Source organism: Mercenaria mercenaria, chromosome 13 (genome assembly GCF_021730395.1).
Source record: "Mercenaria mercenaria strain notata chromosome 13, MADL_Memer_1, whole genome shotgun sequence".
Taxonomy (NCBI): Eukaryota; Metazoa; Mollusca; class Bivalvia; order Venerida; family Veneridae; genus Mercenaria; species Mercenaria mercenaria.
In genome coordinates this window covers 46,610,032-46,637,536 of record NC_069373.1, presented here as the reverse complement: position 1 = coordinate 46,637,536, position 27,505 = coordinate 46,610,032, and the positions used below count along the sequence as shown (strand labels likewise).

The window sequence follows — 27,505 nt, the reverse complement described above, 5'->3', positions numbered from 1 at the left end:
TTTATGTGTCTGAAATGCTGTCTTACTGAAAGAATCACATTTTAATGGTCATTTCTCAATTTTGGGGAATGTGACAGGGTCATTTCTTATAATGGAAGTCTATGGAAAACATAATAGGAGGGTCTGACCTTCAGTCAGTTAACTGGCCTATAATTAACCGTTTCTTCTAATTTAAACTTGTTTTCAGCAGAAACCTGCCTTATGATGTTAAACTTTGTCACTCCCTTGACAGGTTTGGCTGTATAAAAATGGTTTTCCATTAAAAGAGATTAACGTTGAATATTAATGTAACAAACAAATCCGGAACTGAATAATGACGACATGCTTCGCTATTTGAACTTATCATAATATCGTTTTGCATTTTGCAAGATATAAAACAAGTATAAAACAATAGAAGTCGGTTACGGAACCTGTGAGAACATATCAAATACTAAAGACTTCCGTGTGTAGCTTTTAATGATAATCAATTGATCAGTCCATATTTAATTTTTCGTATAATTTCAACAGCAATTGTACTTTATTATACAACTTTTGTCAACATTATTTGAAGACCATTAGAATGGTAAAAACTAAGTATTGCACAGTTGCAATTCATTAAGTTTCGTGAGCAGTACGATATCTTCTACCATCCAATGAAGTCTCCTCTGACACCATGATAAAACTTTCCAGAACACTCTTCCCCTTGAAGTTTTTCCAGAACAGACATCATTCCGTTTAAACTTTCTTCTGTGCTGATGAGTGCATTAGGTCCACCCATTTCTGTCTTTACCCAGCCTGGATGGACAGATGTGCAAAGGATACCGTCCGCTTTTAAATCTAGACATAGGCTGGTGGTGATCATATTCAAAGCAGCCTGTGAAAGAACAATAATTCAAACTTCTGAAATCAGAAAAGAAAATACGTTTCAATCTAGTTATGCTTTCCTAGTGCAAGTTCAAACCAATGTAAAAAGATGTGTTGTAATAATTCTGTATATTTGCAATGTTGCAAATTATTTTCACAACCTTGCAGTTAACATTATTTTTTCTTTCTTTTAATTTCAATATGAAAGTTTTCAAAGTCCTTATCTAATAATGAAAATGCGACGTCCTTTGGTTACATATTAATATCAATGAATAATTACGTGTTGTCCCCAATTTCATTGTTTAAAAAATAGACGATCTCTGTACGTGTTCTGTGATTGCTAGAATTATGTTCTTCCTTTCACAGTACCTTCGAGGCCCTGTATGGGTATCTTCTTCTGGGTGAGGAATATTCTGAAATTGATGCTAAGGAAGTGGAAATGTTGATAATTGCAGCCTTGTTGCAGGACATAGGATCTGATTGATGCTGGCTGGCAGCTAGTCTCAACAGAGGTAGAAATGACTGAAATTGTTCAAAAAACACAGTTGGTAGCATGTCCAAAATCTCAATTAAAAATCACAAAAGCTATTCATACTAGACGATACATAATACTAGTTTAATAAAAGTTTACATATTCTATTCTTTATTACTTTAGAAAATGTCCTATGTAGGGTGCTCAATTACCACAATCTGTCACCTTCTCTTGAATATACTAACAGCGCTGAGCACAGCTAGCTGATGTTGTCTAAAGTTTTAAAATAACGAGCCTTTAAAAAGCTGGTACTGAGATGTATTTTCATGCATATATTTTTGCATGAATTCAATATTACAATTTTTGGTATGCAGTCGTTACAACAGGTACCTTTATAATGTATATAATGTCCATTTTAGTTTCATTAAGTTACAGATTAATTGCTTCAGATATACATGTTCGTGTTTGCTATTCAAACGTTTTTTGAAAAGACCCATTAATAAAGATTTCATATAATCACTGTAGATAATAATGATTCATGTCTACCTGTGCCATCATTAACGGTCCAATTGCATTGACTTCGTAACATCTCATCATTTCTTCCCTTGTAACATCTTCAATATCTTGATCACTAGCAATGCCACTGTTGTTGATTAGTAGGTTCAAACCTTCGCCTTCAACTATCGATGCAACGTAGAGTTTAGCTTTTTCTATTGAGTCTTGTTTAGTGACATCTACAACAACATAAAAAATAAAAGACAAGGGTAGATTACATCTATAAATATAGTTATAATTGTGAGTTATATTTATATGTATATTAACACAATAGTTGTTTGTTAAATTATATATTCTAATATGACCCGATTTATTTTCCTGTTAAGCACAGATATGGCAGTACATTTGTGTCTATGTTCGATTTTTATATTATGTTCAATAATCGGTGACATTATGCGTTTAGTTTTTTTTTATATTTATGTTCGATTATCGCATACAAATAATTATTTCGTTTTACGTTTGTTCAATGATAAAAACAAAATGTATTTGATTATCGCACAGACTTTGTTTTAACTATATTTTATATATGTCCAATGATCGAAAACATATTTGATATATTACTGATTGTATGCGTAAATTAAATTTTAACATAAAAGTTGTTTTTCCACAAAAAGTAAATATTCATAAAACCTTGAGGCTATCTCAAAAAGAAGAGTGTCTTGGCACATTAATTGAGCGCACAGGAAAACACAACCCGAGCCATATATCGCTCAGCAGGTCAACAACAAATAGAAACTGTAATTGAAATATACAGCATACGGGTTCTCTACCAGGAACTAGATATAGGCCTATATAGAAGCGCATCAACCACTTACCTAACTCAAGAACTTTTACTGATGGATTTGATTTGGCAATCTCATTCAAGTCCTGAAAAGCAAAACCCATATAATAAGCTATGCAGGAATGAAAAGTAAGTTAAAATGCTTTAGATAAAATGCTTTAAATAATGTCTAACTTATATAACTTCAGCCAGTTTACTTCCATCTCACGGTTATGGAACAGTACATCGAATCAGAAGTAATGTATACATCTATTTATGTTCTGACCGGATATAGCCGAAAAATGATCACCAATCAACAGCTACTCGCTGTATTATACTACTGGGGGCAGATTTGATTTTATTGATTTATTTACTCAACATACGGCTAAGATGGACATAATTATATGTTCCATTATACCGAGACAAAATAATCAATGAAACTCCTAAATGATAGGGTAAATATTTCTTTATAATAGGGTTTAAACGTGACATTTTTTTTTCAACAGAAATAGTTTGAAAAGTCCGGTTTACAATGTTAATTTGTTTGTCATTTAGGAAATGTTGAAACTCTACGACTTCTGGAGATTATTTGTCGAAAATATACAGAAAATCTTACTTACCTCAGGTGGAGTAAATCGGTTACATTTCGCGCATATATCCGGAGTACAATCCCTCACCATGATAAAGATATTGCGGGATACCGGGCCATGACATGTATTTTATATTTACTTACTGTAGCCGCAGCAGAATTTCTGCAACAGGCAAACACAAATTTCGGTGGTTTTGCCAGCTGAAGAAAATGTTTCACGAACTCCAAACCAATCCCCCTGTTACATCCAGTGATTAAAACCGATTTTGGAGCGAGCATTTTGACACGAATAATCGGCGTCCTGGATATTGACACTTTCACATAATACGAATGAATAATACTGTTGACGTCTAGTTATGCTGTTATCTGTAAACAAGATCCAGTATGTAGTGTAGTCCGGATTAACTCCCCCTACCATCTTTCAATTTGGACAGTACCGTTAACTTTTAAGAGGTGCTTACCAAAGTGATACTGATTGAATGGCGAACAGTGTAGATCATGATCAGACTACACGAATGTGCAGGCTGATCATGATTTACACTGGTCGCAAGGGCAGACTCAATCATGTCCCAAATAGTTAATGTAACTATAAACAAAGGCGTATTTATTTTGTAGAAATAGTTTTATTTCTGTACAAATATATGAATTAAAAACAGAAATATTATATCTAACACCCACTGTTCTTATAATTACATTTATTGCCATAAACATGGTTATACATTTGATGTTCTAAGCATATTTTGTATCAACAAATATAAAATATTTCACATCTGAAGTATAAAATTTTAAATCATTGAACATATATTTCTGTCTTCAATTTAATAATATTCTATTATCAGTGTTACAAGGCATATAATTACAATAAAAATAATAAGCCAACATTTACAAATGGGTCGGGCCACAAGGTGTACCAACATCAATGAACGGGCCGCTCCACTGTTTTCGAACTAAAAGATATTCGTTGGATTCATACAGAAGATTACATACAAGCTGGTGCAATATTTGACATGTCATACTTGAAACAAAGTTTGACTTGTTCAATAATATTTACAAAAATATACAATGAAATAAAATATAATACAACAGAATACAATGCATAATAAGTGATGACAACTGTTCTAAATACTTCAAGAAATAGACACACTAAAGGTTTAAGGTAAGTGGCCCCATACAACAACGGTAAAGTAGTTACACAAAGTATGAATTTAAATATAATCAACCGGTTCAGTAAGCCTTATACAAAGTATAAATTTAAATATAATCAACCAGTTCAGTTAGCTTCAGCCAGTATTAATACAAACTATCACTTAGTATGTGTAAAAAATGTAAAAATTGAATTTCGTACAGCAGACAGCAAAACATAATGTTAACTTGAAAATTTAAAAGTTAAATGTTTAAAAATTAAAAAGTATTAATTATTCAATTTATTTAGTTTGTTTGTTTTGAGTTTAACGCCGTTTTTCAACAGTATTTCAGTCATGTAACGGCGGGCAGTTAACCTAACCAGTGTTCCTGGATTCTGTACCAGTACAAACCTGTTCTCCGCAAGTAACTGCCAACTTCCCCACATGAATCAATTTTTTTTGTAGAAGTTGCTATCTCTGCTTAAGATGTTAGCTTAAAAATTCCGAATATTCACAATAATTTTTTTTTGAGAAAGATGATCGTTCTTGCGGTAAAAGGTGGTGGTATCCGTGCATCATAATTACTGCTTAATAAACCTACAACTTGAATGAGCAAAAGTTATATACACAAATGTATTATTCTTATACTATACACGTATTAAATATATATGAATATAATGTTAACAAGAAAAAGTAGATTAAGGTGAAAACCTCACAACCCATAAATACATGTATTCGAAGACTTACAAAAGGCGGTGCAACAACGGCTATACGAAGCAGAAAAACAAATATCACAGCGGACTACATATACTAGCGGAAAAAAAAGAAACTGTGCATGTGTAAAATGTTCATGTATCACTCAATTTTATAAATTAAAGCTTGAACCTTTACATAGGTAAGCTGTGTATCCCTCCCGGTCATTTGCTGATACCATATCAACTGAGCTGGTGTTAAATAAAGGTCAGATAAAACCCTGTTGAAATTTTTTTTTGCGATTTCTTATATACCTCCTAAGTTATAGCATATTATACCCATGCAGTTTCTTTTTTCCGTTAGTATATAATGGATTCCACTACACATTTCATGAGACACAATCAGATGACAGGTAAAAGGGCTGAACAAAAATCATGCGGTGCCTATATGAAATGTCGAATCACAATCTCCTTTTACAATTTTACTGATTTGTCAGGACCTTCCTAATTATGTAAATACTATTCTTATTAAAATTAGGCTGTGAAATACCTTATCGAAGAAGTGAATTTAGAGTACAAATAGATGTTAAAACCAAACTTGACACTAGTAAAACTTAGAACAAATATAAATAATTACGCAATTAATTATGAAGGAGGCCCTGCTGCAGGAGTTTATATGTATATCTACCTAACTGAGATATATTCCGAGGTATATCTAAATCTTAAATGAGAGACCCCTTATTTAGCAACAATGTATCATCATAAAAACATAAGAAAAGAAAAACGATCTTTGACCTTCTATTCCATGCAATCGAATCGCAAATTATATAATTATACAATGATTTTCGACTGTTAAAAGTGTTAGCAATTTTACCTAATTTTTTAAAACTCAAACTGAAAGCAGGAAATTTTATTCTCGCACACCAGAGGTATAGCATGATACATTAAACTATGACAAAATGTTCCTTTTCCTTGTTTCGCCGGTTTAAACATGTTCTCACGAATATATCAATTGAAAATACGATTTTTGCAAGCGTTTTGCGGATCAAGAAATCGTTCGAACAGTCTGGTCCATGACAAGATTTGATTAGATCATGAATAAACGTTTTTAAAAAAACGTTTCATACAAAAATCGCGAATAAATCGTGCCATCTATATCTTTGTGACCGACAAAATAATCGAATACTAATCGAGTACCCGCTTGACGATAAATGCTGTCGAGAGTGATAAATAGGTTGCAAACGACTTAAAATAAATTAGTATAAACTAATTATTAAATGTCAGACATGGAATCCTCGAGAACAAAGTTTTACTAAAAGGAACAGGCCTAAAATGTTTCCCAATATTTCCAATGTTTCAACGGAACTTTGGTCCGAGGCTCGTATGAGCGGTATAGAAGCTCCCCAGTGGTGCTTTTGCCACTGAGTGTTCCAAGGCGGTGTCCCACTGTATTCCTTTGTTTGTATTGTCCTCGTGAGTTTGCTTTGTATTTGAGTGTGTGTGTTAGAAGTGTGCACATCTGCGTGTTGTGGGTTTCGTTTCGGAGTGGCTGCGTTTTTCGAAAGTGGCATTCCCTGTTTGATATTTATCCTTGTTTTATAGACCAGATAGCTGAACGTTACAGTTTCAGATACGAGAATTTGCTGTTTAAGTAGTCTAGCATGTTAATATGCTTTTAAGAAGCTATGGAAGGGGGTGTAGAAATATGGTTTCGTTTGAAAATTGTTTTTGTTTGTTTGGGGTTTAACGCCGTTTTTCAACAGTATTTCAGTCATGTAACGGCGGGCAGTTAACCTAAACAGTGTTCCTGGATTCTGAACCTGTACAAACCAGACGTTCTCCGCATGTAACTGCCAACTTCCCAACACGATTTATCAGAAGTAGAGGACGAATAATGTCAGACACACTGTCTTTTATCAATTCGTCATGGAGAACATACGCTCCGCCCGGAGATCAAACTCGCTACCCCGCGATCCGTAGACCAAATGGTCTCCCTACTGAGCTAAGCGGGAGGGTCCGTTTGAAAATGATAAAGCAGTTACAGAAATCACAAAGACGGAAAAATCAACTGAAAGATGAAGTCAATGGTACAAAAGTATCAGCACTACAGTTCTAATAGCGGAACATCTTCACGTATGCTTTGGTTATCATCAGTTTGTAGAGACTGCTTTCTTCCATTATTATATGGTCCGCCAAGCGTCCCGTAATTACTGCGATCTGATTTAACGTTTAAAGCAACGCATAACCTTGTCCAAAACTCTTCTCTTTCAGCATAGACTAAGTAGGTGTGTTTATCATACCATTTTTTGATGGTATGATTATTTCTTAAATCTTGTTCATTCAGTGCCCCCGTAAGAATAATAATCAAACTTTTTTCTCCGCGTTTAGAATGTAAGATTTCCTCTACAGCGAACTCGAATTCGACTTTACACCAGTCGCTTGTTAGATATGAGTTAGTTAACACTGCAATGACGTTCTCACTATCTTGAATACCTTCGGCTATGTTTCGACGAATCGCGGTACCTGCCTTAAAATCCCTCTCATGTAAGCAACAGGGTTGGTTATAGTCAGACTCGAGCTTTTCAGCAAGTATATCATTGGCAAAAACTCTGTCTTCATTAGCAAATGATATAAATGCTTTAAATCGACTCGCTTTGTAATTTCTCGGTGGGTCTCTAATTTTGACAAAATGATGCCAGATCGCTTTTCGGTTTGAAAATATTAAAGTTACAAAACAAACTACTGCGAAAATAGAAAGAAATACTATTAAAACGGTACGTGCAACGTTAGATTCCTCTTTACAATTTTCACTTATATCATTTACAATCTTTACAAACTGATTGGCAGACACAGGCTCATTATTTTTACCTTCGAAGTGATACGCGTGAAATCCTATCATATTTTCTCTGTGAGCGACAAACCACTTTAAGAAATCTTGTTCGTCACAGCTGTACTTTATAGTATTGTTACTGAGATCAATTGTGAAGTTAGTTCCATGACGTAACGATACTTCATCTAGGTGACTTGTAAGTTGACTTGGCAGGAATGAAATGAAATTGTAACTAATATTAATGTGGGTTAAATTTTTCAAATTTTCAGTGTCAAGCGTCCAACTCTCAATATTATTTAAGCTTAAATCTAGAACTTCTACGTTAGAATTATTTATCAGAAGTTTTGGAGGTATGTATGTAACTTTATTAGCAGACATTGTAAGTGTTTTTAAATATCTCAACTGTCCGAATATATAGGGACCGACTTCATCATCAACTAAAATAAGTCCAATAAAATTTTGATCAAGATGTAATATTTCTACAGACGGAAAGGAACTGAAAAAATGGGGACTTATTTGATCACAGTAATTTCGGGACAAATCAACATATCTTACGTTCTTGAAAGGTCCCAAAAACGGACCCTTCCACGAGTACAAGACGTTGCCTGACATGTCAATATAGTTTATATTGCTATCTGAAGACGATATATTCAAAAACGGAACTTCGTATTTCATGTTACAGTCATTAAAAGCAATCTTTTCTAACTGCTTCGGTACTGAAGGAGGGACATATTTCACTTGATTTCGTTCGAAGAACGTGCAAAAAGGAATTGATTGGCTTAAATTTTTCAAATAGTTCTCTTCCATATATGGGCAAGTGCTGACGTAACTATAGTTACTGTAGCTTGATAGGCCTCCTTCAATGAAAAACATTTTTGGTTTATGAAGTTTATTTTGAAAACTTCCGTAAAACTCGCGTATACTTGACACACATCCCATCTGCAACAAGTACAGTCCAAAAGAAAAGATATTGTCACGTGTACTTATAACCCTTATTGTTTTTGGTAGAAGAATAAGGGAATTTGTTTCAAGCATTTCTATCCTGTTACTGTCTATTGAAAGTTCAACCAAGCTTGTATTATGAAGATAACAAAAGTCCTTCTTCCGAACGTTAACTCCTGTCCCGAATGTGGTGTGCATTTTTGAGTAGTTCAAATATTTGATACTTGTAAACTGTAAACCGTACGACACATTACTTAGTAATGGAAACCCCATATTCATGTTTCCCGATATGTCAAGAACTTCCAGGTTCGGAAGAGTGGCGAAGGTTCCAGCTTCGACCGTTTTTATAAAGCAAGATGAAATGTTCAGGACTTTTAGACTATTAATGTTTTTAAATGTTGAATTTGTCAGATGTGTTAGATTGCATCTTCCGATGTGGCAAGATAATGTGAGGGAACTCAAAGTTTTCATTGTCGAGTATGACTGCGGAAAATCTTTACCTTTGATTCCATCTAGGAATAGAACGTCAAGTTCGCTACTCATTGATAAGTCCGGGTAAGCAGTTTTAGGCGTGATTCTTTGTATATTTCTATTTAGCTTCAAAACTCTTAGTTTCGACGGGAACATATAAACACTTTGTGAATTGTATATATCCAGCATGTTGTTGCTCATGTCGAGAACAGTCAAGTTTTCAATGTTTTCAAAAGTGTCATATTCTAACGACTCAATCCCGTCATTTGTTAAAGTCAGTTTACGAAGAGTATCGCAGCCAGTAAGGGTTTTCTTGGTAAGGTTCCCGACATTGAAATTAGTTGCAATTAATGACGTCACTTTATAGTCTGTGAAATTGCCTATAGAAGAACATATTTCGCCTAAACTAGAACTCGTTCCATTGCACTTCATTGACAAATACACATCCTCTGAAGAACATTCACATACATTCTCAGGCCCACAATTTGTCATATAGGGACAAATATACGATAGAGAAATGAGCAAAATTACAACAATTGCAATTCTGAACATTTTTGACCGCATCACAAGTCTGTGCACTGTTTAAATTGAGTAGTATGCGGTAAATGCGTTTTAACAAAATTGAAGATTAATTTTTTGGGAGTCTCGTGATGTAATATTTTTACACTTAATTATCTGTAAAAAGAAGATAGCAGAAATAAATTATCATGACACGTAATAAGAAGGAAGTTTTTAAACAGCTCAAGTGTTGGAGTAACACGGCAATTGAGAAGAATACATCTAAAGGTTGGAGCAAACAAGGTAAGTACTCTAACGCTACTTTATCTCTATGCACTAACACTTATGCTCTCGAACTACTTAGAATATGCTAATAAGGATAAGAATCTAATATAACTTTCCTGGTCTTTTTTTTTATTTTCCTTATACATCGAGATGAAATTTTGGTTCCTGATAAAACCCGTATAAAGCTTATACAACAATATGTAGTGTAACTTGGAGATGACTCGCCTCCAGCTTTAAACAGTGGAAAATGCTTATTAATATTTTGGACAGTAAGTTTTAATTCAAATGTGAAAACAGCGTGCTCAAGGTAGATATTTTAAGGAAAGCATGCTTGCTTAGTTGCAAATTGTATCTTGGCAAACGTGTAGGCTATATCAAAGTAATCAAGTTCTGGATAAACCTGACAGGCTAGGAACAGTCCACGTAACAAGCCTTTTCAGATCTAGTCACTGATACTGATATCAGATAAACTTGTTTTCTATGACATATGATATTATACATTACAAGAGGGCCAAGATGGCCCTAAGTCGCTCACCTGAGTAACACACAATAACAGTGTAAACATGTTTTCCTAGTGATTTCATGGAGACAAACATTCTGACAAATTGTCATTAAGATTGGACCAAAAACATGGCCTCTTGAGTGTAAACAAGCTTATTTTTTACTTGACCTGGTGACCTAGTTTTTGACCCTACATGACCCAGATAAAAATTCATCCGATATTTCATGCACAAAAATATTCTGACCAAGTTTCATGCACATCAAATGAACAGGAGTGTTAACAAGCTTTTCCTTTGATTTGAATGGGTGGCCTAGTTTTTGACCCCATATGACCCAGTTTCGCACTTAGCCTAAGAAATATCCAGATTAAACATTCTGACAAAGTTTCATGAAAATAGGATCATAAATGTGGCCTCAAGAGAGTTAACAAGCTTTCCCTTTGATTTGATTGGGTGACCTAGTTCTTGACCCCATATGACCCAGTTTCAAATCTGGCCTAGAAATCATCAAGATAAACATTCTGACCAAGTTTCATGAAGACAGGATCATAAATGTGGCCTCTAGGTTGTTAATAAGCTTTTCCTTTGATTTGGCTCGATGACCTAGTATTTGACCCAACATGACCCAGTTTCGATCCAGGCCTAGAAATCATCAAGATAATCATTCTGTGCAAGTCTGTAACAAATCAAAGCATAAATGAAACTTCTATATGGCTGAGGGCCAAACTAGAAAATTTTGCCCCTTTCAGGGGCAGTACTCCAGAACCCATGATGGAATCTAGCCGGTTTTTGAAAGGAACGAAAGGAACTGAGATCTTATTGCGACTTAAGTTTTGTGTAAGTGTGGTAAAAGTCAAATATAAAATGCCACTTTTATCGTGTTCACAAGGTAAATATTAACAATTTTTGGCTCTTTCAGGGCTCAGTCAGGGGCCGTAACCCCGGAACCTATGACTGGATCTAACAGATTCATCATGAAATCCAAGATTTATTGTTGTTGAAGATATTTTGCAAGTTTGTATCAAAGCAAACCATAATTGAAGTCTCTATATGGCTGCAAAAGCCAAAATAGCAAATTTCGGTCCTTTAAGGGGCCATAACTCTGGAACCCATGACGAGATCTGGCCAGTTTTCGGAAGCAAATGAGATATTATGCCAATACAAGTTGTGTGCAAGTTTGATTAAAGTTGAGTGCAAAATGTGGTCTCTATCGTGTTCACAAGCCAAAAATAGCAAATTTCGGCCCTTTAAGGGGCCATAACCCATGATGGAATCGGGAGTTTTCGAAAAGAACCGAGATTTTATTATGCCAATACAAGTTGTGTGCAAGTTTGATTAAAGTTGATTGCAAAATATGGTCTCTATTGTGTTCACAAGCCAAAAATAGCAAATTTTGGTCCTTTGAGAGCCCATTACTCTGGAACCCATTATGGGACCTGGCCAGTTTTCGAATAAACCGAGATATTATGCCAATACAAGTTGTGTGCAAGTTTGATAAAAATTATATTTAAAATGTAGGATCACTATCAGTGTATCACAAGAAAATGTTGTGACAAACCGACGATCAACTCGACGACGGGCGACGGACGACGGACAAAATTGCGATCCAATAAAAAGTCTACCCCTATTCATCATTTTTAAGTAACACATGCGAGTTAAAAACCAAAATGCTTTGTTGAAACAAATCCTTGCACGATTTCAAGCTTTGTCGTTTTTTCTTCTTGTATTCAGGCAGGGACTTTAAAAATCAGATTAAATTTTCATTTGCTTTTACAGACAGAGAAAAGTGAATCGTGTCCCAAAAAGCCAACAGAAATAAAGTTCCCTATTTAAAAGATATGAAAATGTTCGCCTCTATTACGATCGTGTAATTTATTAAGTTAAATAACACCAATTCCACCGATGTTGAAAAGAAAAAAGTATAGAAAATAAGATGGTGAAAAGTCGAAAGCACGATGATGAAAACGCGACACTGCGATGATAAGTCGAAATTTTTTAACCGTAATTTCATCATCGTACTTTCGACTTTTCATCATTGTAGTTTCGTTATTTTTTCTTTTACATTGTAGTATCGTTATTTTGCCCTTTTCGAACTCACAATATGCAACGATGACCCTATCGAGACTATGTCAGTTTAGTTCACACATGACCATACGAGCAGATGCAAATATTTCAAAAGTTAGTTCAAAATGAAGAGAAGCAATTTGAAAATAAAGGGAAAGACTTACAAATTAAAAGGGAACTTTACACAACAGAAATTAGCTGGTGATGTTTTAAACAGATTTAGAAAAACTTTTCATCTTGGTTATTTTCGTATTTCAAACATTTTCTCCTCGTACACTTCAGCTAATCAGTTTGTTAAACCTTATAAGTAATATCGAAAAAGCCAATAGATTAGAAACAGCTCTGGTATTGGTCGCCGACTCACAAATAAACTATTGTACTAGAGTGTGTCAGTTTTATCATGAACATTTAGCACTGAAATAATTCATTTTGTATCCATCTGAATATTTTTTATCAAAGGAAGTTCATTAAACCAGACTTGTAGTTTTCATATAAAGCAAATCAACCACTTCACCTCTATGACTGACACCAAATGATAGTTCTATTATACCATTTATGTTTTTACTTATGTTACCCCGCAATTTTGGGGTCATGCCTAGGGCTTTTTATGTTGATTTCCAACTTTAATAAATGTACATTCTTCTGCATAATTTGACTCGCATACATCTTTTATTAGCCGATGATCACTTACCTTACCTTTTTGTGTAACGAAATTCGAATGGTTCTTGATTAACACGAAATACAACTGAGTAGTTTAAATATATTGTAACACTACTACACAACGTACACCCAAAGGAGGGGTCTCTGTGGCCGTGACTTCTAATCACTTGCCCCTCACCAACATGTGTTCGAGCCTCACTCGGGGCGTTGGATTCTTCATGTGAGGAAGTCATCCAGCTGGCTTACGGAATGACGATGGTTCTACCAAGGTGCCCGCTCGTGATGAAATAATGTACGAAGGGGCACCTGGGGTCTTCCTCAACCATCAAATCTGGAAAGTTACCATATGACCTATAAATATATTATTGTATCTTTCTTGGTCGCCGGGGGTGTCGCAGACTTAGCGACTGTATAATATGTATTGTTTAAATTTTCCGGCGGACCCTCTCCTTTTAAGTTCTCCGTCGGCACTTATATTCGTGGATTGCATTTAACATGTATTTCATGCTTTTCATGCCTTTCTTTTGTTTTAAATAGTATTCTTGGCGGGAAAGCCTTATATAAACAGAATGACTTGAGTCGACTGGGTATTACTTGAAATAAGTTGCATGTAATTAGGGAAGGTTGTGTTCATGATAAAATAAATAAGTAAAAATTAAATGAAATAATTTTGATAATAAGGTTTTACTTTTGTTTTATATCCAATGTGTGGATAAATAAGGTATAATAAAAAATAAAATCAGGATATCCACGACAACGTTAAACCCAACAAAAAAATAACTCCAAAGGATCAAAGACAAAAGCTATATAGATATAGGCTGCGCGAAAATCTGCATACAGATATGGTGGCTGATTTAAATAGATAATGAAATTCTTATATTATTTATATCAAAAGTTTATTATACTTCATTGATTTTCAGCAATATATCTTCCGACAAACAATCAAAGGTTGTATATCCATGTCAAATAAAAGCGTGTCTGACTGTTTAACATATTATCACGCCCTAAGAACAACAGATGCAAAGATATAAGCTTACAAAAAGCTATGAAACCTGTTTCTTTGATGTCTTTTTAAGACGAAAATGTGATGTATTTGAATACTTTTTTTTCAGTAGTTTCTGAGATTTTTTTCTCCAGAATTTGAAAGCTAAATATGAACAAAATTTTGCAAAATGATTATGTACGCCAGGGCTTTGTTAAGTTATTTCACGACGCCAATTTCTTCTTCGGGATTTGAAATGCTCATTCCGTCCACGAGGAGTTGCTGAGAAACTAGCCAACATACAAAACTGGAATGATTTTGTCAAATGTAAAAAGTTAAGGAGTGCCTAAGACTCCTGTGTGAAGTCTTAAAGCATTCTTTCCAGACGTTTCTGCAAAGACGAGGACGCGCACGGCGGAGAAAGAAATCACAATAGCAATATTTTAAATAATACAGCTAAAAAGTAAAAAGATGCAACTGCAATAAGCGAAATGCAAACATCATTGTGAAGACCGGATGATTCTATCAAAATAAACTTATTCCGTCAGAACATGTCAATCTCGTTAGCTATAAACGTAAATAAGTATGTAACTAAGCTAAATGCGAAATACAATTTTGAAGTGTAAGTGGCTGTATCGAAATACTTTGTTTCCCTGAAAGCATGCTAATCTCATTTGCTTTAACTAAAACAACAATGGTACTGATTATTACTGATTATAACAATAGATATGACATTGCACTTGATAAATACTTCCGTAAGACCTATTCCCACTGCTGTTGACAATCAGTCTAACAGTTCATTAATCATTGGCAGTTTCATTTCCGCATCATTATGAAAGCCCATTCATGTTCATGCATAATAACAAGTTTTGAACTGAAATAAATGTCCTGTATTTAGAGATCATATGCAAGGTATGTACAAAGGAATCACTTTGGCTGAATTCAATCACAACTATATATAACTAGTTGCAATATATTAAGTTTCATAAGCAGTCTTATTATCTGAGCACCATCATCTACCATCCAATCAAGTCTCCTCTGACACCATGATAAAACTTTCCAGAACACTCTTCCCCTTGAAGTTTTTCCAAAACAGACATCATTCCTTTTAAACTTTCTTCTGTGCCGATGAGTGCATTTGGCCCGCCCATTTCTGTTTTTACCCAGCCAGGGTGGACAGCGGTACAAAGGATTCCGTCCGCTTTCAAATTCAGACAAAGGTTTGTAGTTATCATGTTCAACGCGGCCTGTGAAAAGAATAAGATGTCATGTCAAAAGAGAGCCCGTCAGGTAAGCTCAGCAGATAGAGTATAAGACTATGAACAGAGTTCGATCACTTGGCACGGCTTATGTTCTCCTTGATGTTTAAAAATACAAAGTATCTGAATACATTTGTCTTGATTAATGTGGATAAGTTTTCAGTAACTTGGTGAAAACAAGTAAGTACTGATAAAGAATCCAGGAAACTGACCGCCATTAGATACAGCAAAATCTTTGGGATTGATTTCTGTTGAGTTCGTTATTTATCAATCTACATAAATTAAACGAACACTGAAAACACACAAATATTTCATCTTTTAACTTTTGACATACGTAAATTTCAGTCCTCACAAAACGGACAAAATGTTAAGCTCATCAAATTACAGTCAAACCTGTCTACAAAGACCACCCTTGGGAGAGCCAAAATGTGGTCTTTGTTGGGAGGTGGTCTTTATTCACAGGTTAAAATGCACAGTAAATGTTAAAATGGGAAACAAAACATGTGGTCTAAATGATCTCACGGTAACCGAAATACTGCTTATCTGAATTTAATAGAGGAAAGTGTATATATACACTGCCGCCTTTCTTTTCCATCCGGTACCATATACATGTCTCAAGGTACTTTGATAAAAAATAATGAATACAAATCGACTCAAGCATGCTTTCAGGAATAAAAATCTTACTAAATAATGTTCACACTTCAAATTCTACGTGAAGTGCATTAACTGTGTTCATGCCTAAACACTGCAAACGTAAGTCTTAGTTGTTATTAATTTGGATCATGAAGTCCATCAAATCTTTTAAAGGCGTTAGTGGTGTTCCACTATTCATAACCTCTCACAGACAGACTCAAGGAAAACAGAATCTGCTATTACTTTGCATGACCGCATTCAATACTTGCGAAGGTTTTGTCACCCGTCAGATGAAGTTTTTTTTATTTTTTTTTTATTTCCAAAATAAAAGTAATTTAGAAATGTCATAAGATTGTCATTCAGGCATAATATCTATTTTGGTGATATATCGGTCAAATCAAATAATCATTTTTCATAAAAGTTAATATAATTATTTATTTAAATGTTCCATCAAAAACCTCATTTTACTGAATCGACATGCCGAAGCAGATTGAAAGATTCTCTAAATGCAATGTAATTGTGTTCACCTTCGAACTTCTGTATGGATACCTTCCACCCGAGGAATTTTCTGAGATAGAAGCTACACCAGTGGAAATGTTGATAATTGCAGCCTTGTTACAGGACATCGGATCTGCAGAATGATGGCTAGCAGCTTGTCGCAAAAGAGGTAGAAATGCCTTAAATTATTGAAGAGATCATATTATCAAATTTGACCATAAATCAAGGAAAAGTCAAGCTCTATAACTCTGTATTCTTTAAAATGATATTTGCCCATTTTATTAAAACAATACATTTATGTGTATATTTGTGACTTTTAAAAAAGTGGAGATCGTAAAAACTGAATGAAATGGTGTTTGTTTTTTTTTTCTTGCATAATCTAATACTGTAGAAATTCTATATATTATTAATAATATATTTGTCTAAATGTGTAAGAAATTTGATAACTATACTGGTAGCATTATGCAAGATGTTGCCATAATATCGCGGGGCGAAACCTGTTTCGGTTAATATATTATATTAGATTTATATAACACCCTTTTCAAAGTATAAACGTCCACATGTGCTTTACATATAAGGGTGGCAACTAGAGACAGAGGCATATACAGTTCAAAGTTTTATTCTAAATGAACATATATAATGATATATACCCACCTGCGCCATCATTAACGGTCCAATTGCGTTAACTTCGAAACAACTTCTCATTTCTTCCCTTGTAACATCTTCAATACCTTGACGGTTAACAATGCCACTGTTGTTGATTAGAAGATTCAAACCTTCGCCTTCTACTATCGATGCAACATGGGACTTTGCTTTCTCTATAGTTTCTTGTTTAGTTACATCTACAACAACACAAACATTGCCTGTAAAATTATCTACTTACAATTATCAGTTTCATGCAACACTTTTGAAATATGTAAACTAAGGAGGCAAATGATATAGTTTTGTGTTGAGAAGACTATATACCGCCCTAAATGGTAATTCAATTATGAAGTAGCAATGCCAAGAACAATTTTTCACACTTACATTCATCAAGTTAAAGATGTTCAGTTACTAACTGGATCCTGAAATGTGATTGCTACTTACCTGGCTCAGCAACATTTACTGATTGACTTGATCCTGTAACCTAATAACTACTTATAAAACGTATTAACATTTACATGCAATCTCATTGCTACTTACTTTGCTCAACCACAGGCCCTTAAGGTTGAGAATTAGGCCTTGAGAAACAAAAATGAAACAACACCAAATCATAGTAAGAAAGGGTTGTTGAACACGAAAATTGAACAGCATGCAAAACATGTATATTACATTACGAAACATGTGTCAGTAAACTGATATAAACATTGAATTCCAGAAAAGGACTGCCTAAAGGGGCCCCACTTCCGGACAGTCAAACGCCTTTAAAAACTCACCATTTTCAAAGAACTGTTACACATGTTCGTTTTGATGCATTTACAATAGCGTGCGAGTGGTGAAATTTCACATAACAAGATGGAACACAGTTTTCAGCAATTGTTTATCTTTATTTCTTTACAAATGGCATTCATTTTCAAAGGGAGACAACTTTTTCTCGACGAATACTTAAAATATTCGGAAAAAATTGTCTCCCTTTGAGAATGAATGCCATTTGTACTTAAAATATTCGGAAAAAATTGTCTCCCTTTGAAAATGAATACCATTTGTAAAGAAATAAAGATAAAAATTGCTGAAAACTGTGTTCCACCTTGTAATGTGAATTTTCATCACTCGCACGCCATTGCAAATGCATCAAAACGAACATGTGAAACAGTTCTTTGAAAATGGTGTTTTTAAAGGCGTTTGACTGTCCGGAAGTGGGGCCCCTTTAGGCACTCCTTTTCCGGAATTCAATGTTTATATCAGTATACTGACACTTGTTTCGTAAAGTAATATATATGTTTTGCATGCTGTTCAATTTTCATGTCAAACAACTCTTTCATTCTATGATTTGGTGTTGTTTGATTTTTGTTTCTCAAGGCATAATTCTCAACCTTAAAACTCTATCAATAAATATATGCATCACCATACCCCACCCACCTAATATACCATGAGATCTAACCTGCATATATATTTTACTGATTGAGCTTCAGACACCTATGGCTCAACAACATTTACTACGGATTTGACTTTTCAACCTTATTGTTACTTACATAGATCAATAATATTAAATTTTATTGATGGATTTGATTTTACAATCTCATCGCTACTCATCTTGCTCAACAATATTTAATGAAGGATTGGATTTTTCAACTTCATTGCTACTTACTTTGCTCAACAACATTTAATGAAGGATTGGATTTTTCAATTCCGTTGATTTCATTGCTACTTACCTTGCTCAACAACATTTAATGAAGGATTGGATTTTTCAATTTCATTGCTACTTACCTTGCTCAACAACATTTAATGAAGGATTGGATTTTTCAACTTCATTGCTACTTACCTTGCTCAACAACATTTAATGAAGGACTGGATTGATTTTATAATCTAATTGCTTCATACATTGCTCAACAATATTTAATAATGGACTGGATGCTACTCACCTAACTCTACAACATTTACTGATGGGTTGGATTCTGCAATCGTATTCAAGTCCTGGAAAGTAGAAGCTGAAACTTAAGCAAGGCATAGTTAAGTGCGACAAATGATGACTGGTAAATATAACTCACAGTTCACTCTGTCTATAACTAGAATGCTTTCATGTTAGATAGATAGATAGTTTATTAACATAAGGTTATAAAATATAACATTTATAATAACACCCATATACTTTTTTTCCCTTTAAACCTCTCATTAACACAAGATATCAAGCAAAATAGATTGTATTAGCTAGTGTTTAAAATGTTTGTTAAAACCGACGTTAAATAAAGATCATCTTATCTTATTTTATCTTTTCTTAAAATACATGAAAATAGCAATAATAATAAAATTTTTAAAACAGATGAAAATAACTCCTTCACTGTCGCCAAATGTATTATTTTTATTGGTAATATCCACAGATGTAGACAGTTTTTCACTTCTAAAGCCATATTTAATTTATTTGCAACATATCAGCTAGTTAGATCCATTCGTTTTTATCGGATTAAGACTTTATTTCATCGTCTGGTACCCCCTTAACATAAGGAAGCTGGCGGCCAGTATAAAGGCTCCCTTACTGCCTTCTATGACCTTATATGTGGACTATATGATTATGATATTACAATTATAAGTTCGTCAAAATTTCTTTTGGAAGACAATTACAATACTAAGCACTTATCAAAATATTGGTTATGTACGCAATGTTTACACGATATGTGTTGGATAATCATTAATTTTAGCAACACAAAAATTAAGCACTGCAGTTTTTTGGGGGTGTGATTTCGATATCTGTTACATTTCATATTTAACATAGGGCTATATAATGCAAATGAAATATGTTGCAACTATAATCATCGGCTAGAAAAAAATGTACTGTGGACTCTGACTGAGACTCCCCGAATCTTCCGACACTGTTGTGAAACAGCAGTATAAACGATATTAATTTATTTGTACATGACAGTAATGTTAGATTAATAAAACACAAAATAACTTTAAAATAATGAAAGAAATTCTTTGAACTTTGAGCAGATCTATTGAACCCTAGCCGCCTATGTGACAGATTATAACATAATTAGTAGTTGTTCTAGTCTAAATAAGGCAAAGCAAATCATGCTGATTTCCTTAACCTATAGCCTGCTGCTGGCAAGTGATTTTGCCTTAGCGACCAGTGCCTACACGGATGTGCAGGCTGATCATGGTCTGCACTGTTCGCTATTCAGTCAGTAATTTTTCAGTGAACACCTCTGTCATTTTCTTTGAATAATAAGTGGTACTGCCCAAACTGAATGATGTAAGCTACCAGTCCATTTTAGAAATTTAGAATCGGCGAACGAGTTTAGGGTTGAAAACGCTCAAACCTCAAAACTATAGTACAATCTACAAATAGAGTCTATTTACTTTGTAACTGTACTTTCATTTTGAATGAGAAATTTCCGGTTTTGATAAAATTATCCGTAGCTCCTGATAACATGGTAATACTTAAGTGAACGTTGGAGCTGAATTTTATTTTACTTCTGCAGAAAAAAAACTATAAATAGATCTAGCTCTAGCTTTTTTTTTGTAATTTGTTACAAAATACAATGATATTCATAAAACTGAAGCTGTGAAATGCGGTCCAACTAAGCAACAATATACAAAAATATATCATATTATGCCAAAACTTATATAAGTCAAGCCTGTCTATAAAAGATCACAACTGTGAAAACTATAAATAGCTTTCTCTGACCCATTACTGTACTGAATTCACATGACCATGGGTTACTTACCGTAGCCGCACCAGGATTCCTACAACATGCGAACAAGAATTTAGGTGGTTTTGCTAGTCGAAGAAACTGTTTCACGAACTCCAAACCAATGCCGCGATTACATCCAGTGATTAAAACCGACTTTGGAGAAAGCATTTTGACACAATTATTATCGGCGTCCTTGATATTAACTCATTCGCTTTAGACGAATGATAAAAAGAATCTACCGTTGTCGTCTAAAATGCGATTATGTAAATATTCCCCAGATATTTCACGGGATTAACTCGCTGTGTACTGCTATACTTCTTCAGTGTCGTATTTTATAGGGTTTAGTGGTCAGTTTTCTATTTCTTGATATCATTATAGTTGTGATATCATTATGTATTCCTGTTTTTCACGGTCGCGATAGATAAGACAGTCTCCGTCTGTCCGTCCATCAGACTGTCCGTGAGTGGACCCGCATTTAGTTTGAATGCGCTTCCTCTACATAACTCCAGGCCAGATATCACTGAAACTTCACACTGAAGTGATTTTGTTAGGTAGTTTCGCACATCGCCGGGGCCTCCCATATTAGATTATGTGGAGTTATGACCCTCAAAGTTTATTGCCAACTAAAGACTTATCAAGTCTTCCTCTGTAATATTAGTACATTACTGTTTGTTGTCACATGATTTGAAAGAAACTTTATAGGAATGACCAGTACCAAGTCTCGGGGTTTACGAGCGAATAATTTTCATTGCGTTATGGGTCTTTGATTTGTTTACACAAACTTGCTGCATAGAGATTATTGTCCTTGTTTCATCTTCATAAATCCTGGTCGGACTTCAACCTCACAGGTGTGTGTGTAATAATCCTAGTTGCTCAGATCGTCGGGTTATTTAATGCAGAATTATGTTTATTTAAAGGTCATTTATAACCGACTTTTCCACGGATTTGAATGAAACATCATAGGAATTCTCATTGATCTTTAACTAGGGTTTTTGTCTTGATATTCTTCTAGGCTCATTGCTGTGAAATTTCGTTTTTTTTTCTTCTTTAAAAAGCAGGGATCGAACGTGTTTTTCAAAGTATGGTACAACTGTATGTTGAATTACATGGAACTGTCCTGGTACCAGTTTACACATAAATGTAATAAGTCATACGTAGGCCTACTACTTACTAACTAATGACTTACCAACTCAAACGTACTCGCATCTTTTCTCGATTTTAGTCAGATTTAAAACTCCGCATATAAAACTGCAATATCTTATGACGCATCTCCTTAAATAAACTCCCTATCTATGAACTTTTTGAACTTTTAAGGGAAAGATATCTGGTTTTACACGGTATCAGTTGGGACACATGCCTGGCTTACACCTCTTCTGTACCGGTATGTCTGAACATTTTAAAATAAGTGCGACGGAAAGGGGTTTTCTCGCTGAAGACATAACGATATCCCCCCCCCAAAAAAAAAAACCCCTAAAAAACAGAGAAACATATTGAATGATATGACAAGTATATACTTAATGAAGTGTTTCAAGCAGTACACAGAATCCTGCATATAAAAAGGCATATAAGCCGCGCCATGAGAAAACCAACATAGTGCGTTTGCGACCAGCATGGATCCAACCCAGCCTGCGCATCCGCGTAGTCTGGTCAGGATCCATGCTCTTCGCTTTAAAAGCCTATTGCAATGAAAAAAAACCATTAGCGAACAGCATGGATCCTGACCAGACTGCGCGGATGCGCAGGCTGGTCTGGATCCATGCTGTCCGTAAACGCACTATGTTGGTTTTCTCGTGGTGCGGCTCATATTTCTTTACTATATCTGGGTTACACACAATCTAATCTTACATAACCGCATTTTCAGACGACAACGGTATTATTCGTCAAAGTTATAAATGGGTTAATATCAAGGACGCCGTTTCGAAATGCTTTCTCCGAAATCAGTATTAATCACTGGTTGTAATCGAGGCATAGGTCTGGAGATCGTGAAACAGTTTCTTCAGCTGACAGAACCTCCAAAATTCCTGTTCGCATGTTGTAGGAATCCTGTTGCGGCTACGGTAAGTAAATCATGTCTGGTATTTCGCTATAGTATTACAGTTAGTGTCATTGGCGGATCAGTAGGGCATACGATTAGCGGGATGAAATTAGGGTAGTTTTCACATTATTAATTTATTTTCAAACCGAAAATTCTTCCTTGTTCTAAAACGAAACTAGATCTACATGTAGCAGTTTTCGAATTGAATGAACACTTCAGTTATCAAAAAATAGATAATTTGCGGTTTATTGCGCGATAAATTTTCGTCCACTGCTCCAAAGCTTTGGAACTCCCTTTCCATCAAGATCAGGGAAGCTCACTCGCCAGCTGCTTTCAACAGCCTGCTTAAAATCCAATTCTTTGTACAACATTTCGTTAACTGACCGATACATTTTTTCCTGTTCATAAAACAAAGTAAAACAGTATTTTATCCAAGGGTCACTTAGATCTAAATACTTTTAAATATATGTTTGTTTTGTTTTGTTGATGTGGAATGCATTTTTTGTTTGTGTTGAACGCGTATTTGTTTATATTGTTTGCAATTTATTCTGTAAAGCACTTTTGAACGTCTACATGTGCATGAAAATGGTGCTATATAAACTGTGGTTTAATTAACAAATAATAAATCTGTTCCTATATTTTATCAGTTAATAAAATATGGGCAGGAGTTTGGATGCGTAATAATTAAATCACGAGTGCGTAGCAGTTTGGATGCGTAATAATTAAATCACGAGTGCGTAGCACGAGTGATTTAATTATTCGCATCCAAACTCCTGCCCATGTTTTATTAATTGATAAAATTATTGGAACATATTTATTATTTCGATTCTAACAACGCAAATAATTCGCATTTTACAGTACTACATTTTCAGCGTAATACGTCATTCGGGTCATATGCTGTTACAATTTACCCCCTATGGTTAGAAAGAGCTGCATAGCCAATGGAACGTATAGATATTTGTTTCTTTTTATCAGAATTTTGAGAAGTATTTATAATTTAGTAATCTAACAGCTCGCAAACTAATTACGAAGAGAATCATCAAATTAGGCGAGTTGACCCTGTGTTACAAGTTACGAGCTTAACTTTATATGACGTCACATCATTATGACGTCATACTTTATGACGTCACCGCTGAATCTTAATTAAGCTAATTGAATTCGCTTGTAGAGATCGAAACGTGTTTTACGGTCCTACACATAAGTCAGTATGACATTTTATCATACTTATGTTTTTGAGATGCTGTTTTCAACCGTTTGGCCCTGAAATAATTTGTATGTAACGGAACTGAAGTAGAATCTCTTATGCCACAATCATAGGGGGTGAAATATATCGTAGATTCATGTATAGGCAATTTCGCTAGATCTATATGTTTATATACCAATAGCTGCAGATCGTGTTAGAATTAATAATAATATATGTGCTAACATATAATCCGTCAGTATTAAAAGTCTAGAACAAAGTTTCAGTCAGTCCTAATATCTTAAAATTTGGAGGTCAGTCCCTTTAAATCGACTCCTTCACATTTTGGGGGAAATTTTCTTCTCAATGAAAATAGAATATAAAAGCAAAAACAAAAAATATCCATAAAATTTGGCACTGTGAGGTGAACAGTGGTTCAAGTTTAATTACATAGTACATATGATTTATGCAGAAGTACCCTTATAAGTTAGCTGACTTTCTGGTTTTATATTTTCAGGAATTGAATGCAATTGCAGAATCAAATCCACAAGTGCGAGTTGTTGAGCTAGGTCGGTGTTCAACCTAATTTAGTTAAATTGGTAGCCTCAGTGTAAAATTTGTTCTAGTCACTGTAAGTGACAAGGAAATAACATTTTACTTATCAAAGACGCATTCTGGAGTAAGTTGTCGGGCAGAGAATTCCAAAATTTTCTAAAATCTTGTAAATTTCTAAAATTTCCTTGCATGCTGTTTGATATATTGTAAAAGTATTTACCATACAGTTTGAAAGGATTCTTACAACTATCTAGGTTTCACAGTTTCAAATGGACAATGTTTACTGTTGTGCTGAGCTACATTTACTATAACATCCATAGTGATCTGCAATACTGGGATATCTTTTGCAAAAATACAAACTATTGTAACATTGCGACCCTTGACAAAGTATGTGTTAGTGCTGTAGATCTTATTTGAATAATAACTGTTTATTATATTTATTTAGATGTTGTGAAGCAGGACACTATAGAGAAAGCAAAATTGCTTGTTGCTTCGATTGTTGAAAATGAAGGCTTGAACCTGCTCATCAACAACAGTGGAGTTTACGTTCCCATTGGCCTCGTGGATGTTACCAGGGAAGAAATGAAGAGGCATTATGAAGTGAATGCTGTTGGACCATTGATGGTGACACAGGTGCTAACAGAATCAAATTTGTAAGACGATCCTTTGGAAGCAAAGAACACAAACAGTCAAAATAATAACGGACTAGTTTTTATAGTGTTCACGAAAGATAGTGAAAGGTGCAACATCATTTGCTTCCCCCTAGCACCGGCTTAAGCTGAACACTAACGTTGCATGGACTCTACGATCCAAAAGCACATTCATTTTATTAGTATATAGGGTAAATGTGGGGTTGGTTTGCCATAAACAAGCTTAAATTCCAATTTGTCTTTATTCCTGGTACCGCTTTTACATTGCATTTACATCTTAGTACGTAATTGTAAATATTTAAATACTGAGTACAGAATAGGGCAACTAATACAAAGTTTAAAATAAATGCATTAATTACGGAAAATATTGCAAAATTGTACTTTCAACTTTATCAGGCGTTTCTGCCGCTGTTGAAACAAGCTGCCAGGCAACACCCAACCGATCCATTGTCTTGTAGCAAAGCTGGAATTATTAATATATCTTCTGGTACAGGGTCAATTTCTGAAAATTCAACAGGTGGAAGTTATCCATCTAGAACTTCAAAGGTAAAAATGATTTTAAGTACTTTAAAACAGAGCAAAAATCGTTTTCTAAATGTGTTTTTCATCTATTTATTTTTTGTTCACGTGTGCCTCATTGTCTATTTAACATTATTCATTTATGTATCAGTTGTGTACAAGTTTGATAAAAGTTAAGTGGTTCGTCTTCAGCTTTAGATGGTTTGCAATGTCATCAAAATTGGCAATATCCGTTGAATTATAAAGTGGTTGTTTCTCATGACTTTTAATTTTGCTCTTTTAGCATACTATAGTAAAAAAGAACCACTTCACTTGCCTTTTACATACTATTGATCCATGTTTTCTCACAGAGTAATACGTATACTGTTCTTATCAGTTTATGATTTGTTTCTTATGTAATTATTAAATATTAAATGAACGTTAGAAAATGCATTGTTTATATTCATTGAGACATGCTGTTATGCTCATAAACACCCGATAAAATATTATGCTGAAAAATTGCTTCGGAATAATAAACAGGCGTCACATGGTTATTTAGTATCACACTGTTTTCTCTCCGGTCCGCGTTTCAACTGTTGTTTATTTCAGAATATACAACACCTGATTTCCTTATTTGTTTAACTGACAAAAAATCGAGCTATATTGTTAGAATGTATTTTTACAGACTATATATTAATATGTTTTTTACAGGCTGCACTTAATATGATCACCTCAAACCTAAGTCTGGATTTAAAAGTGGATGGCATATTGTGTACGGCTATCCATCCGGGCTGGGTAAAGACAGAAATGGGCGGGGAGAGTGCACTCATTACCACAGAAGAAAGCGTAAAAGGAATTATGTCAGTTCTGGAAAAACTGCAGGGAGAAGAGGGTTCTGGAAAATTTTACCATGGTTTCAAAGGGGAACTAATTGGATGGTAGAACAGTGCTGAGAAATTGCTAATGATTATAGTATTTTCGAATCTAGATCCACAGTCTACGCTCAACACAGAAAGCTTTAGAATGTAACACGTACTCATTATAAATGTTTGAACGTTCTCTAAGATACTAGGAATTATTTTTAAAAGGAATTATGTTTGTCCTGGAAAAACTTAAGGAAGAAGATGATTTTGGAAAATGTTGTCATGGTTTCAGAGTGAACTTATTTGTAGGCAGAACAATGTAATGAAAATATCTGACTTCCTGCAACAGAAGATGACACTCTAGTCTCTTGAAATGAACAATTTCAAGTCCATTTGCCATATCGTACATTGTTATAATGGGTAATATTTACGATCAAATTTGAAATTTTGCACTTTAATACTCCGAGAGAACTTAAAAGGATGGTGGAATATTACAATGAAATATCACACAAACTGAAAATGACAATTACTTCTATTTTTATTCAGATAAGATCAGATCTGGCCATTGCCATTTACCCACATTTGTCCGTGTGTAATTTTATACCTGATTCATTTAGTTTAGAAATAGACATTTTAGACGATATTTTAAGTATCTGAACTTGTTCGACACGTCCTTCGAAGTTTATATAATCTATAAATATCTTAATTTTTATCACTCATAAATTGTTGAATAATGTTA

At 34.5% G+C, this 27,505-nt stretch overlaps 4 protein-coding genes across 4 annotated transcripts; 1 reads left to right on the top strand and 3 right to left on the bottom strand.

Annotated features, from left to right (window-relative positions):
* Positions 1-438: 438 nt before the first annotated feature.
* On the bottom strand, positions 439-3,589 carry LOC123529316 (C-factor-like). Its single transcript, XM_053521721.1, has 5 exons — positions 3,364-3,589; positions 2,686-2,737; positions 1,862-2,049; positions 1,213-1,365; positions 439-853 (listed from the first exon to the last, which is right to left on the bottom strand). The coding sequence occupies exons 1-5, from the start codon at positions 3,496-3,498 to the stop codon at positions 623-625; spliced, it is 759 nt and encodes a 252-aa protein (XP_053377696.1). The 5' UTR covers positions 3,499-3,589; the 3' UTR covers positions 439-622.
* A 2,057-nt stretch (positions 3,590-5,646) lies between these two features.
* LOC123529774 (toll-like receptor 4) lies at positions 5,647-9,859 on the bottom strand. The gene has a single exon (XM_045310293.2). The coding sequence runs from the start codon at positions 9,840-9,842 to the stop codon at positions 7,140-7,142; it is 2,703 nt and encodes a 900-aa protein (XP_045166228.2). The 5' UTR covers positions 9,843-9,859; the 3' UTR covers positions 5,647-7,139.
* Positions 9,860-14,162: 4,303 nt separating this feature from the next.
* On the bottom strand, positions 14,163-21,213 carry LOC123528681 (C-factor-like). The gene is made up of 5 exons (XM_045308598.2): positions 21,019-21,213; positions 19,219-19,270; positions 17,312-17,499; positions 16,687-16,836; positions 14,163-15,514 (listed from the first exon to the last, which is right to left on the bottom strand). Exons 1-5 carry the CDS (start codon positions 21,151-21,153, stop codon positions 15,284-15,286), a joined length of 756 nt encoding a protein of 251 aa, XP_045164533.2. The 5' UTR covers positions 21,154-21,213; the 3' UTR covers positions 14,163-15,283.
* Positions 21,214-22,858: 1,645 nt separating this feature from the next.
* On the top strand, positions 22,859-27,505 carry LOC123529050 (C-factor-like). The gene is made up of 5 exons (XM_045309237.2): positions 22,859-23,042; positions 24,718-24,769; positions 25,201-25,388; positions 25,802-25,951; positions 26,615-27,505. The coding sequence occupies exons 1-5, from the start codon at positions 22,908-22,910 to the stop codon at positions 26,843-26,845; spliced, it is 756 nt and encodes a 251-aa protein (XP_045165172.2). The 5' UTR covers positions 22,859-22,907; the 3' UTR covers positions 26,846-27,505.